General features: G+C 40.5%; 1 protein-coding gene across 1 annotated transcript; it reads left to right on the forward strand.

Annotated features, from left to right (window-relative positions):
• Positions 1 to 1,901: 1,901 nt before the first annotated feature.
• Positions 1,902 to 10,723, forward strand: LOC138761768 (gamma-crystallin S-1-like). Its single transcript, XM_069934476.1, has 4 exons — positions 1,902 to 2,049; positions 8,648 to 8,761; positions 8,856 to 9,098; positions 10,431 to 10,723. Exons 1-4 carry the CDS (start codon positions 2,032 to 2,034, stop codon positions 10,704 to 10,706), a joined length of 651 nt encoding a protein of 216 aa, XP_069790577.1. The 5' UTR covers positions 1,902 to 2,031; the 3' UTR covers positions 10,707 to 10,723.
• The last annotated feature ends 4,992 nt before the right edge of the window (positions 10,724 to 15,715 follow it).

The following is a 15,715-nucleotide window of genomic DNA, read 5'->3' on the forward strand; positions in this document are numbered from 1 at the left end:
TATTGCAGTGTGCTTTTTTGCCACTTATGATCTTTGATCTTGAGACCAAAATAATGATGGAGTCATACATTTTGCTCAAAGCATTGGCATTAGGAAAATATATAGCAGCAAATAATTCTGCATCATTTATTTTAATTTTAATTAAATGACAATAACTATTCAAGCAGAAACCTATTTAGATGGTTGGTTACAATTTAATAAGCATTGCAGCTCATCATAAATAATTTGGAGATATTTTGAAATAAGATCAAGGTGAGTTCAAGAAACTTTTAATTTAAACAAACTTTCCCTTCATCAGAAATTCAGTTACTCCTCACAACTTGGCATTAAGTATTCAGGAAAATTAAGAGAAAATGCAGTCATACCACGTTCACCAGAGCATTTGATAGTTTCTATTTCAAGGTGTTCCTCAGACCAATGAATTTTTCAAATTATTGTCGGCAATTTTTTCAAATAATTACTCCTCCATGAACAGTGTTTTCAGTGTTTTAGATTTTCATTATGGATATTAATTTAACACTCTTTCCCTTTATAATTATTTGTGTCTTTCAAATTTATTAAAACCCAGATGAGTATGAGAATTTAATGTCATATACACAAGTACAATGTACAGCTGCCCCAACATTCTTGCTTGCTTCAATTACATAGGTACGCAAGATATATCAATAGCAATCGTATTAATTAGATTACTACTACAGTATATGCCACGAGACAGCAAAAAGAAAAAAGAAAAATAAAAGGCTGGGTGAGTCAGAGAGCATAAAAGTCATGTTTAAACAGACAGATCTTTTAGTGATCATGGAGTAGTTTATCGTTGACAACATTGTTTGACTGGTTTAATGTATCTTAGATTTCGTACTTTAAATGGATGGGGGGGGAGGTAGGGAGGCTGGGATGGGAGGAGGGAGGGGGGGAGAAAATGACACTGTATATATTTGAAAAGGAAAATGTATGTATCATGGTCAATGTGGTTTATGGTGTGAAAAATAAAAAATTTAAAAAAAAAGATAGTATAGGGAGGTACAGGTAGTATAGGATAGCAGACTTCCAGACTTCGGCCTTCTGTATCTTCAGCCTGAATGTAACAGTGAGAAGAGATTATGACTCAGGTAATGAGGATCCTTTATGATTTTATTTCCACTGTCCTATTTACTAAAATTAAATATTTTGTTACTTGATGATCTTCATAACTTAATACACACTATATTCACTCAGAAACTAGGGGAATGATGCCAAGGCCTCCATTCATTGCCCATCACTGACTGCCCTTGAGAAGGTGGAGGTGAGGCCCTTGCTGGAACTGCACAAGTCCCCGGGGGGGGGAAGGTTTCTTTGACCCCAAAAATATACTTTATTCTGAAATGTGCAAATATGTAAATGTCACCATTCATATTTCAAGATATTTCAATGCCTTTTGCTGTAAGGATTTACACTATACATTGGAGCAGTTTGCTTGGCCATTTCAAAGGGCAACTGAAAAATCAACCACATTGAGATGAGCCCAGAGTTGATTTAAGTTCAGATTGGGTGAGGATGATACCATATCCTTGGTGAATAGAATGGTTTCATCGTGAGCTTTACTGAGACAAGCTTTACAATTAAAATTTGTTCATTAAGTGAATTTAGATCACACCGTTCACAGAGTTGGATTTGAACTAATGACATTTCATCATTTGGGATAGTGAAGTCCCAGAGAGTAAATGTGGCAGATGGTTTTTGTAATTACCTCAGGTATTAAGAAAGGTGGCATTTATGCCACACATGCAGCCATGGCTGCTCCCCTTAATACTGAGCATGCTCAAACCCATTGTTATCAGTACTGATGGGTGATGAGTGTCACCACTGATCAGAGACATAACCAGGTGACCCAAAATTTACAATGGTTCCAAGAGTAGGTCAGAGGCTAGGTCTCCTACAGTGATAGCCTCTCCACCATTTAGAATTCGAGGGTGTGACAGATAAGCGCAGTTCCAATAACACCCGGAAAGCTCAACAAAACCCAGGACAAAGCAGTCCTCAGCCGCCATCAACATGTATTTTTTGAGGAAGGTAATTTCATTCATGAAGGGCCTTGGTTTCACCTCACCCATCATTGCTCTGGAAATCTGGACAACTTGAGCTGAAGCCATTTCTCCAGGCTTCTTTTGATGGCACTTCCCAATCCTGTGACCTCCAATGCCCAAAATGTGCCTATATCTGGGATGCAGCCACCGGCATCTTCATCTCCAGTAGAGAGCGTGCAGAGGAGATTAACAAAGATGCTGTCTGGATGGGAGAGTGAACTTCGTCTTTTCTCCTTAGAGCAATGGAGGATGAGGTGCAACCTGATAGAGGTGTATAAATTGATGAGCGGCATTGAACGTGTGGTTATCCAAAGTCTTTTTTTCCCAGAGTTGAAATAGCTAACACGAGGAGGACATAGTTTTAAGGTTCTTCCCTATCCCTCTGTGTCCTTTCCCCCAGCTCTTCACCCCCTTTCCTCTCTATTCAGAGACCAAACCCCTCCCCTATCACATTTCAGCTAGTTTTCTTTTGCGCCCTCCCCCCATACCCACCTAAGACCCTGTGCTCCTCCTCATGCCCCTCCCCGCACCTCTTCATTCACCTCTTCTACCTCTGGAGCGTAGAAGATTGAGAGGGAACTTGATAGAGGTGTTTATGATTTTAAAAGGGACAGACAGAGTAAATGTGGATAGGCTTTTTCAATTAAGAAAGGGGGAGATTCAAACTAGAGGACGTGGTTTAAGATTGAAGGGGGAAAATTATAAGGGGAACATGAGGGGAAATTTCTTTATGCAGAGGGTGATGGGGATGTGGAATGAGCTTCCAGCTGACGTGGTCGAGCCGGGATCATTGGTTACATTTAAGGAAAGACTGGATCGTTACATGGATAGGAGGGGACTAGAGGGGTATGGATCGGGTGCTGGTCAGTGGGACTAGGAGGGTGGGGATTTGCTACGGCATGGACTAGTAGGGCCGAACTGGCCTGTTCTGTGCTGTAAGTGGTTATATGGTTATATGGTTATATAGTTGCCTGTCTGGTTTTTGCTCATATCCTAACGAAGAGCTCAGGCCCGAAACGGGGGCTATGTATCTTTATCTTTGTTACATAAAGAACTCTGTGTGACTTGCTGAGTTTCTCCAGTATTTTTGTGCAAACTATAATCACAGAATCTGCGGATTTTCTTGTTTAACTCCACAGTTAAAGTGCTTGGGAGTAAGTACAGAGGAGAGGTAAGTTCTTCACACAGAGAGTGGTGGGTGCATGAAATGTGCTGCCAGCAACATTGGTGGAGGCAGGTACAATTGGATCTTTTAAGATACCAGAAAGGTTCATGAATTGAGAAAAAAAAAACAGTAATGCAGTAGGGAAATTCTAGGCAGTTGTTGCAGCAGGTTATTATGTCAGCATGACATTGTGGGCCAAAGGGTCTGTACTGTGCTGTAGATTTTCATGTTCTGCATTGTATGTTCCATGTAACAATGATGTGAATTTAAATCATGGTTCTTTCATTGCAACTGAACCAAAATTCTGGAACTCTGCACACAATGCCATGTGACCAGTTCACCATATGTATGGCGGTGTTTTAAGCAGGCATCTCAAGTCAAATATGTTTCACTATTGAAGAACAGAATTTCTGGCAATACTCTTATCCCAAAAGAGAAATGAAATTCCATGGTCCTAATTTTCTTAATTATCGAGACTAGCAAATGCAGATATCCAAATGCATTTTATCTTTTTGATTTCTATTATCAGATTCAATTATATGCTCTAATATTTCTATTTGTTCTGCAAAATAAAACCTCTTTTTCATTCATGACAATAATTCATATGTTTCCTTTGTAACTGATTGGGATTACAAGCCTGTAATGCATGGACTTTTTTGTGTATCAAAAGGACTTACTTCTAATCTGTATTGACATTGGGTACATTATACTTCTGAATATGACAATAAACATTCATGCTCATTATTAGTCTCTTCTGTCTTCCACCTGAATGTTTACTCAGTCTATCGCTAATGATCCAGACAATGTACTGCAGCTACCTGATAGAACTTCCCAAACACATGAAAGACAGGGATAGTTGATGCCAAGGGCACCCCACCATCATCAAATCCCCATCCAAGTCACACCTTAAAAACTCTCCTTTTTATCATTAGATCTGAAATCCTGGAACTCTCTACCCAAGAGTTGAATGTAGCAGTTGGAATGTTATGGAGAAGCCAAATTTGGAGTGTTCTGTGCAGTTTCCATCACCTAATTACAGGAAAGATATCAATAAGATTGAAAGAGTGCATAGAATATTTAAACGTATATTGCAAGTCATAAGGAACTGAGTTACAGGGAAAGGTTCAATACTTTAGGACTTTATGTTCTGGAGCATTGACAAATGAAAGAAGATTTGATAGGCATACACAAAGGTATGAGGGGAATAGATGGAGTAAATGCAAGCAGGCTTTTTCTCCTGAGGTTAGGTGAGACAAGAAAAAGACATGAATGCGTTAAGTCTGTAAGGTAAAACATTTAAAGGAACCATTATTGGGAAACTTCTTCACAAAGAGTGTGGAATGAGCTGACAGCTGAAGTGATGAATGCAGTTTCCATTTTGATACTTAAGTAGAATTTGGATAGATATATGGACAGGAGGGGGATGGAGAGCTATGGTCTGGGTGCAGGCATTAAAACGAAGCTGAATAATAGTTCTGCATGGACTGGCTGGGCTAAAGGGCCTGCTTCTGTGCTGTAGTATTCTATGGTTCTAAGAGTGCTGTGGGAGGACCCTCACCATATGAACTGAAAGATGGAAGCATGAAATCAACCCAAGGGCAATTCATGATGGATAAGAAAACCTGTTCTTGCTGGTGACCACAGAAGAATTTTAAATAAACCCTTAAGCTGTGAACTCAGAGGAGGAATGAGTAGCTTGGTGCAATCGAGCAAGGATAAATCACATGTTAAACTACTGCAGCTGATTAGCCATTCTTTGATGTCAGAAGTCAGACTATTTGAAATTCCAAGAGGCTCCCCCTGCTGGATGAGAGGCAGTACAACATCTTTACTTGCACAATTGGTCCATGGAATTTCCACAGGAGCTCTATCAAAAGCCTCCTGGCTGGCTGTGTCACAGAGTGGTAGAGAAATGGATTAGTGGTCAATCTCCACCCACCCCATCAATGTGATCATCCAGGATCATTGTCTGAAGAGGACGCACAAAATCATTGAGGACCCCTTCCACCTTGTACACAGTATCTTTCAGTTACTCCCGTTGGGAAAGAGGTACCGGAGTATCAGAGCCAGGACCATCAGGCTTCTTCCCACGTGCAGTAAGAATGCTAAACAACCAAAGGAACTGCTCACATTAACCATCGGCGACTCCCATATTTATGAACAAACATTTATTTATTTATTTGTATATCTAAATTCTTGTCCTGCATATGTTTTGTTTGTCTGAATATGTGTGATGCCTGGTTGCATGTATGCGAGTTTTGCACCAAGGACCAGAGAACACTGTTTCTCAGGTTGTACTTGTGCAATCTGCTGAGAATAAATTTGAATTTTTGACTTGACTTGACAAACAGGCAAAAGATCTGTTCATGAACCTGGAGGAGAGATACCAGGGTCCCTTCTTGAGGCAGTGACTCACATAGATATCTACAATGAATGGGAGTTTCATACTCAGGATGGATTTGGCTGGGTTTGCTACTTTCTGCTATCTTCTGTGATCCTGGGCACCAGAGTTACTAAACCAGATCATGATGCAACTAGTCCATATACTTTCCACAGTTCACCATTAGAAGTTTAATTGAGTATTCAACAACTTGCCAAATCTTCTTAGAAAATTGCCTTCATTTGCTGGCTGCAATGATGACCTCCAAGATATGGCCACCAAGGAATTTGAGGTCCTCACCCTGTCCATGCCAACCCATTAATGAAGACCGGTGCATGTTTCCTTGGCTTCTCCTTTCTAAAGTCCATGACAATCTCTTTAGTCATACTCATGTTGAGAGCTTGATTGTTGCTTTGGCACCACACAACTAGATTCTCCTATATTCTGACTCATGATTACTCCTTATTCAGTCAATAATGGTGGTGGTGTTCATGAATTTTGAGATTACATTAGAGCTGGACTTGGCTAGCCAGTGAAGGATATAAAGGGAATAGAACAGGGGACTAAACACACAGAATTAAAGTGTCCCTATGTTGATGATCAGCGAGGGGGCGATATTGTTGATTTTCACTGACTGTGGTCTGTGGAAGTAGAAATCTAGAATCCATTTGCAGAGGGAGGAATAGAGTCCCAGATTACTGAGTTTAATTACTAGTTGTGCTAATGTGATGGTTTTGAAACATCAAGTTGTAGTCATTGAACTGCAGCCTGCCATAGGTGCTCTTTTGGTCTAGATGATCTAATGCAGAGTAGAGGGCCATTGAGGTGGCATCTACCTTTGACCATCTCACATGATGATGGGTGAATTGAAGTGGCTGCAGATCCTTCCTGAGACAGGAGTTAAACTACTCCATGACCAACTTTTCAAAGCACTTCATGGTGAATGTCAGTGCCACCAGCTGATGCTCATTGAGGCAAATTACCTTGTTCTTCTTGGGCACCAGTATGATGCATGCCCTTTTGAAACAGGTAGGGATCTCAGACCATAGTAGTGAGAGGCTGAAAACGTCTGTAAAACCTTCAACCAGTGGGTTCACATGAGCTTTAAATGCACAGTCTAGGCCAATGTTTTCTGAGGGTTCACCCTTCAAAAAATTGTTTTCATGCCAACCTCAGTGACTGGGAAGACAGAATCGCTAGGAGCTGTGGTGGTTCATGAGAGTGCATCACTGTTTTTCCTATCATAGTGTGCATAGAAGATGTTTAGCTCATCCAGAGGAGATGGTTTGCAATTATGGAGGCTACATCTTTTTGCCTTGTAGGATGCAATGGCTTGCAAATCCTACAACAGCCATCAACCATGTGAGATCCCTCTTAGACTCTCTTGGACCGGAATCCAAGCGAAGGACATCTAGGAGAGAGCCTAAAATCACAAGGTCAGGCAAATACAAAGATAATACATTTTAAATCAAACAGCACCTGAAAATCAGGGGTTGTTTTTACTGCCAATCACACGAGATGTCTGCATAAAACTGGGACCTAATCAAAATTGTCAGCAACATGATGTTCCATTGGTAGTCCCTGCTCGCTTTTAAAAGGAGGCGATAGTCATCAAGTTCAAACACTTTGATTTGCTTTAAATATCTTTCTGATTCAACTACTTTCTAATATTATTTATTTTAAACTTGTGTATGTAAAGTCGGACTCCACCAATAAAATGAATAAGTGATTCTATTAATTAATTGTAATTGTATTTTGAAGTTTATTAGGTTATTTAGAAATGGAGCAATGTGAGTTAAATGTTTATTTATTTATCCCCCAAATTATTTTCAACTGTAGTACTTTAACTACAAGAGCTACATCGATTTCATACACAAGCACTTAGTGTCATTTTGTTTTTAAATGATCACATTTTAAATTGCTGGCAATTCACATTATTTCAAAGCAAATTATGTACTTGCCAATATGAAAAACTGTGAAATAATTTTTCAAAAGCTGCAGAATTTTAGGCATTTACCTTGACAACCTTGGACTGAATGTCACTGACATTCCTGTGTCTCCCTTGCCCCTCTCTGCCCACTTGAACCATGCTATTCTTCTGACCATTCCAGTTCTGATGTCGGGGCCTTGTCCCAAAACATCATCTCAGTTTCTCTCCCTACAGCTACTGCCTGACCTGCTGAAATTCCAGTCCTTGTTTGCTTTTCCACCATCTGCAGATTTTGCTCCAAAACGTAGAGTATAATTAACAACTGAATCAACCTGCCTCAACTAAAGCCCTTGAACACAGATATTATCACAAAATAAATCTATCCTGATTAGAAATCCACATTTGTTAGACATCTGAACAAACCACAATAAAAATGAGCAGCAAATGCCCTTCTACTTTTCTTTCTCCTCGATATCACTGTTATAGGCTTGGTGCCATGTGTGCAGGGAGAGAAAGTAGTGGTAGGAACAAGGAGGGGAAAATAAAAGAACGATTAATATAAAGGAGGAATCATTCCTCATTTTTCACTGTTTAGGTCCTCAGGATATCCCAAAACATTTAGTGAAGTATTTGCAACCAATTTAGACACAAGAAATTGCCACAAACAGCAATCAGTTTAAATGATGTTGGCTGAGAGATAAATTTCAATTAAGAAACCTATGGATAACACCTCCACTCTTCCTTAGATATAGGTCTTTGTGTCCACCTCAGACACCAGTTGAATATCTTATTAGAAATGCAGGATCTCCGGCAGAAATTGACACTCGGTAATATATAGATACCACATAGTAACATAATTTTGTAACTATTAAGATAGAAGTAAACCAATCCTGGAACCAAAGTAAAATGCCAATTAAAAAAAGGACCAGATGATGTCCTGACAACTCTTATTCATTGAACATCCATCCAGAACTATTAAAATAACATCAAAACAGAATGAAAAGAATTCATAGTCATCTGAAAACCTGACTCAGGGGTTTTGTCTGCAGTGCCAACAGGTTTTATTTTAACTTTGACTTTTTGCTGATATCTCCCTTGGACACCATTAGAATAACAAAGGTACTTCCTACAGTGGCATTTTCGTTCAGCTTATAAATACCGAGCTACATGAAGCAGGGCTGTATCTAGGTGGTTCTTCTACTGTGAAGCTCAAAATGGGAAAGGTAAGCCTCAGTCTTTTTTTTAACAGATTTGCCAATAATATTTCCAGCCGATCAAGAAACTAACAACTCACTGATGTCCTTTAATTTCCCACAGATCATCTTCTACGAGGACAGGAACTTCCAGGGCCGGCACCACGAGTGCAGCTCCGACTGCGCCGACCTGTCCCCATACTTCAGCCGCTGTAACTCCATCCGTGTGGAGAGTGATTGGTGGGTGCTGTATGAAAGGCCCAACTATGGGGGATATCAATATGTCCTGAGCAGGGGCGAGTATCCTGACTACCAGCGCTGGATGGGGTTTGACGACCGTGTTAGGTCCTGCCGCAGTTTTCCACAGGTGAGGAGCAGCCACATTGCTGACTTTCAGTTTGATATCATGGTGCACTTTGTATTTGTTAGGGTCTGTCAACAATGTTCTGTCACTTGATGTCAGTCAGTCTCAGGCAATTCATTTATTGTTGAAAAGCCTTTTATATTGATTACAAGATTATTCTTGACCCTTCTCTTTTCCTGTTCCTGTGACAAATCCATTGTAATCAAAGTGCTTTCAAATTTGAGAAATAAGACTGAAATGTTCAGCAATGTTCTGTCACTTTTCATTACTGTTTACGGTTAAATCTCAGTTAATTGATTATTAAAGTGTATTTTTATATTACATTTAAAATTATTACTGTCTTCATCCTTTTTTCTTTTGTAAGTGAAAAATTCCACACTTTAACCTTTTTGATGCATGTTATTTCAGATTTCGGAAATAACCTTGAGATGAACCATGACAACTAGTGGCGCATAACTATAAGCATTGTCTGCCCTCAATTGGAGCTTCTCTTTAAACAGACAGAAATGTTGCACTGCTATTTGTTGAACTGATGTAGTTTTCTGCTACACAGCAGATTTAACCAGTTGCAATTGAACTAACGTTGACATAGCCAGTCATGGGTTTGCACTGTGCCCGTGTACATTCAAAGCTACAAATATTTTCCTTCAAAGTCCATTCTTGCAGAATTTGAAAGATCAGCAGATGTTGAGTGATGTAGTGGTAATTACATCCTTAGCCTTGGTCCACCTAACCCACTTAAGGGGTTCATGCCTTTTCGTTCCTCTGATGCTATGTGACCTTCTGAGTTTTGACAGCACTTTTGAGCACTGCAGCATCCACCGTCTTTATTGCTTAACCCCATGTGCACATCCTGCTTGAAACCAGAACAAAGCATTTATTCACCAAATGGAGCATTCAACAGATTCCAAATATTGAAATATTGATTGGTGTTTTCAACTTATAATTCATAGATCTTTTATGGAAAGAAATTAAATTTAGTTTTGTATGTCTTTCTTCAACCCTAAATTCTACTTGTCATATTTTTCCAAAAACTCTTCAAAGAATTACAAAGATTCCAACAAAGGGAACTGAGAACCGCAGATAGAAATTTAGCTGTAATCTTACCAATGATCTACTTAGAAAACAGTTTATGACTTACAACAGTTTGAAATATTTTTCAGTTTTATGTTCAGCAAATGGATAATATAAGTAATCATTTCCAAATTCATTTTAGCTTCTACCTTCAATGACATGTATGTGATCTAAAGTGAAAATTTATGGAATGCTTTTGGGAATATACTGTAACTCATACATAATGACAACAGGTTAATCGATAATATGTTTGATTTATAGTACCGGGGAGGCAACTACAAAATAAGGATTTATGAGAGGCCTGACTTTGGAGGGCAGATGATGGAATTCATGGACGACTGTCCCTCCGTCTACGATCGTTTCCGTTACCATGACATTCACTCCTGTCAGGTGATGGATGGCTACTGGATCTTCTATGAGCAGCCCAACTACAGAGGCCGTCAGTACTTCCTGAGACCTGGTGAATACAGGAGATACAGTGACTGGGGTGGCTACAACACCACCATTGGGTCCTTCAGGCGCATGAGGGACTTCTAGACTGAAATACAAGAATTAATGAGTAGATAGATTCATGAAGATCAATAAAAATCCACTTTGTTGATTACTTTGATTGTTTCTTCTGGACTAGTGCAAAAATCATGCTGAATTAACCTGTTATTATTATTTAGAAATAGCTTATAAATGCAGATAAAACATCCTACCAAATAATTAAATAGATACATAGAAAAATTCAAGCAATCAAATCTACAACTTGGCTGAAAATTTCTCTCTATTTCATGGGAAGAATTCAGAGCAGCAGGATATGCATTCATGAAGATGGTTTCTTGCTGGGAATACTCTTTTTCAGTTGCTGAATCATTCAAGGAACTGTGTCTAGGCCTTCAGTGTTGATGAGTTGGGCTGCTGGAGATAATAAATCAGAGTTCTATCTCTCATCTTAAATAGACCAAAAAAAATACCACCATAGGATATGGGGCAAAGAAGAATGTTTCCGTTGCTCTGGCCAACATTATCCCTCACTAATATCACTGAGGTGGATTATCTGACCATCATTCCATTGATTTAGTTGATTATTGGTTCTCATTCTCATTAGTGTTAGTGGTGATTGGTAATCATTTTCAATGGGGTTAGTGGGCATCAATTCTTATTCTGCCATGGCGTGAATTAAACTCGTGTCTCGAGTTTAATGGTTCAGGAGAATGGGTGCTTACCAAATTTATCTCGATAATTGCACTGTGGGCTTTGCATTCAAATTTAAATGTAATGAAGCCTTCATGCTCACAGAATTCCCTGAGCAAAGTATAAACCAACCTGCTGACATCAACTTCCTGAACATTCCAGGAACCAAACCTTTTGAGGTCCCAGATGAAGGTTCTGGATGACTGAGCTAGAGATTGGCCAGGTCCCTACCAGCCAATGGAGATCTTCAAGAGGTTCAAGTTCCTACCAGCCACAGGCCAGCAACTACCATTCCCTCACTGATCCCTCAGCAGAACCTCACCCATCTTTTCACTCTTCAGATCCTCACCAATTCCACACTGATGCCACACCAGATCCTCACTGATGCTTAACTGAACCTTCAGCATATCCTTACCAGTACCCCACCAGACCCTCACTGATGCCTAACTGAACCTTCAACATATCCTTACCAATACCCCACCAGACCCTCACTGATTCCTCTTTAACCCTTCATTGTTCCATCATTCTCCCTCACTGTCTCACACTTCCTTACTGACCCTCACTATTCCTCGCTGACCCTCATTCTCCTACCCTCTCCCTCACTGTCCTTCATTCTCATACCCTCTACTTAACTGACCCTCACTCTACTAGTCCTTCACTATTCTTCACTGACCCTTACTCTCCTTCACCCACCCTAAATGACCCTCACTCTACTACACTGTCCTACACTATTCCTCACTGTCCCTCACCCTCCTTCACTGTCCCTCTCTCCTTCACTGATCCTCACTCTCCCTATGACCATCACTGACCCTCATTCTCCCTCACTGTTCCTCAGTGAGTCTCTCCCTCATCGATCCACTCTCTACCTCACTGTCCTTCACTATGCCTCACTGACCCTCACCATCCCTCACTGGTCCTTCATTAGTCCTTTATCTGTCTGTTACCACCTCTTCCCATGGTGTTGTGAGTTTAATCTAGTGGGCAGTGCATTTCTGTGATTCAGAAGCTGCCACTCCTTCATGGGTACCTCCATCACTGATGATAGAGGGTATGCCTTAGTCCACACACTGGTGGATTAAGACATGGAGCTCCAAAGCAGAGGAAGAATGGATCATCCTATCCTTCGCTCTCAGTTCTTCAGTCTTCATTTCATCCGTTTTCAAAATAAGGAAGGTTGGAGTGACCTTCTTCAGGGAGCTTGGGTGACAGAGCCTCATCCACACCTTGCCCAATTCCTGCTCTCATTCCATCTCCTCTCAGACAGACAGAGTTCCCTGCTCCTCACCTTCCACTCCACCAGCCTCTGCATCTTGCACATCAATCTTCAATAATTCCAACAGCTACAATGGGATCTCCTCTACCAGCTATGTCTTCCCATCCCCATCCTTTCCATTTTTCACAGGGACCCCTCTCTCTGTGACTCCTTCTTCCATCCTTCCACCCACCCCTCTCCCAACACTTTCCACTGCAACCAGAGGCGGAGTGACATCCATCCCAACACCTTCCCCTTCACATCCATCCAGGAACCTGTCCATCCCTTCCAGATTATACAGGTTTGCATGTGCACCTCCTCCAACCTTGTCTCCTGCATCCTGTTCTCCTGATGTGGCCTCAACTATATTGGTGTGATGAAGTGACCACTCTGTTGAACTCCTATGCAGTACATAACCAGAATCTTCCACACCCAATGACCTGGAAGTATCAGTAAAAGTGAAATTGTCAACTGATTTCCTTTTTGAAAGGTTCTTGTTTACATTTACATCTGCTATCAACGTAATTCCTGAAGATGTCCCAAATAATCCCTAAATGGGATGAATACTGTGCTGAGTTTTAGTCTCATTTTGAAAAAGGGCAAGCAGGCTGCAAGAGGAATTTTTTCCTCTAAAATACATTTTATTTACAATAAAATATGCACAAGAGAAAACCATACTATGTTTTTGTATCCTTAGTGTCACGTTCATACATTCCATTACCGTTCATTGTTATATTAATTTTCTTTTACAACGTAGCACTATCGTCACTGCTGCTTTTTTCAAAAATATATTTTATTCACAATAAATTATTTACAAAATAGAAAACTGTTCAAAGTCTTTTCACATCCTTAGTGATAGAACCATTCCTTTCCATCAATGTACATAGTAACATACATTCTCTAATTTCACCATTGCCACCACTGTAGCACCTTCCACTCTCTGTTGGTTGAGGAGCTTCCCCTCAGTCTCAGTTCCTCAATGCCCAGTAACAGAAGGATTCATTTTTTTTTAAACTCTGTGTTTCCTCAAGTGATTGACTAAAAATCATGGCTGGTCTCTCAGATGGGGTTAGATACGAGTCCATTTCTCATGCTCAGAAAAAAAGGACCCAGCCAGGAGCTATCTCTAGGGGTTTTTTTGTTAATCACATGGAATGGCCAAGAATTCCATGTAATCAATGTGGTTGGGCACTGGTCCTCTACCACCCCTGTGCACTGACTCTTGCACAGTGAGCTAGTCACTAACAAGAGCATAGGCCCAGCCAGTGAACACCTTCAGCAGTTGGCCAGACTTGTTGGTAGACCAAACAAAAAGAGAATCTCAGGGAAGCATTGAGCCTGATAATTCAGCAGTGATGTACTAAGGCTTGGTGCAGCTACTGCAAGGGCGTTGTGGGAAAGGACCACAGTCTAGTCCTTCCATTACTGAGCATTGAGGAGCTGAGTCTGAGGGGAAGCCAGTAAAACAATAGAGGGGGGTATAATTACAAAGTGCCACAGTGATGCTTCACATCTTGGTCAATTGCATCATAGTGTGGTACGGTTGCTGTAGAGCATCAGATTGGAAGTCAATCCACAAGACCTTATGAACAACAGAGTATCACTGGGGTCTCCCTCCTCCTCATTGATGGGATCTACAAGGATTGTTGTTTGAAGAAGACTCGCAAAATTAGTGGGGACCCCTACCATCCTGCACACAGCATCTTCTACCTACTCCCTTTGGGAAAGAGATGCAGGAGTATCAGAGCCAGAACCACTAGGCTGAGGAACAGCTTCTTCTCACAGACAATTAGAATGCGGGGGCGTGGCAAGATGGCGTAGAGATCAGACGTGTAATCCCTGCCCTCTCTGGTCAGACTTTTAAATGCCCGTTTTTTAAACCCTTTATTTTTAATTTTAAAACTTAAATTTTTAGTTTGATATTTTGGTGAGCCATTATGGCTACTAATGTAAAAAAAAAACTAAGTCTCAGTTACAAAAGAAAATACATTTTCGAAGAGCAGAAGAATTAGGGCCTAAGCAACTTGGAACAGCCTCGGATCCGTTTTCAGCTATCCCCAAGCTTCAACGATCGCCAGTGGGGACAAAAGCCAAGGTAACAGTTACTCATCAGTCTCAAGATGGCGCTGGTTCGACCCGTTCTGCGGAGGAAGGAGCGCGTTCCCGAGATGTCGGGCACAAGCCTGGAGGCTTGCTACAAAGAACTCTCCCATTGGAAGAGACGGGAGCGCGGAGGAAGAAGATTCCGACGGCAGACATGCAGTCTGCAGCGACTATGCGCTTGGGTGGTGCTGTTAATTACGGAGAACTCCGTAATTTTATTAAAAAATGGTGTGCGGGGAGACAGCAATGACGACCCCCTGAGGAAGTCGGGGGTTGTTGTTGGGTGTCCAAACTCGCAGTAAAACAACTAGAATGCTACCTTTTGAAGAGCAACAAGAAGAAGACTTACCTTACTCTACTGCTGTACAGGAAATGGAAGAAGAGCTGGAAGAAAGTGAGTTACAAATTATGGAACCGAATCCTGTAATTCAAACTGCACTTCAGCCTGTTTACATGAGGTTTGAAGGTATTGCTTCCTATTTGGATGTTATTACTGGTCAATTGAATCAGGTAGTTCAAATGAATACTGATATAATTTCAGACTTCAATGGGGTTAAGGCAGAGGTTCAAGAAAACTGGGAAAACTTCAAAAAATTTGAAGCTTCTCTTTCTGAATGTAAACAACAGGTACAATCCAATACAGAAACAATAGTAAAGGTGGAAAAATCAGTTAAAGATTTAAGACCCCAGGAAAAAGAGTTAATAAAAAAAATGAACTATTTGGAAAATCAAAGCAGAAGAAATAATGTGAAAATTGTGGGTTTGCCAGAAGGTCAAGATCCTGTCAAATTTTTTAAAAATTGGATTCCCCAGATGTTGGGGGAAGAGTCCTTTCCTGACGGACTGGTATTGGAAAGAGCACATAGAGTTAACATTTTCTTCCAGAAAGAGATTAATTTGTTTTTTAAAAAATTCAATAAATTCCACTTTTTTTAACATCGTATTAAATCTCCAACGATAAGCTGCATGAACTTTTTCAGAACTCTCATAAGTAAAATAGATATGCTTCAGA

This window comes from Narcine bancroftii, chromosome 4, assembly GCF_036971445.1.
Source record: "Narcine bancroftii isolate sNarBan1 chromosome 4, sNarBan1.hap1, whole genome shotgun sequence".
Taxonomy (NCBI): Eukaryota; Metazoa; Chordata; class Chondrichthyes; order Torpediniformes; family Narcinidae; genus Narcine; species Narcine bancroftii.

Coding starts and splice junctions, on each gene's coding strand:
- LOC138761768 (XM_069934476.1), top strand. Junction 8,762..8,855: donor TGAAGCTCAAAATGGGAAAG/GTAAGCCTCAGT, acceptor AATTTCCCACAG/ATCATCTTCTACGAGGACAG. Junction 9,099..10,430: donor CCTGCCGCAGTTTTCCACAG/GTGAGGAGCAGC, acceptor TTTGATTTATAG/TACCGGGGAGGCAACTACAA.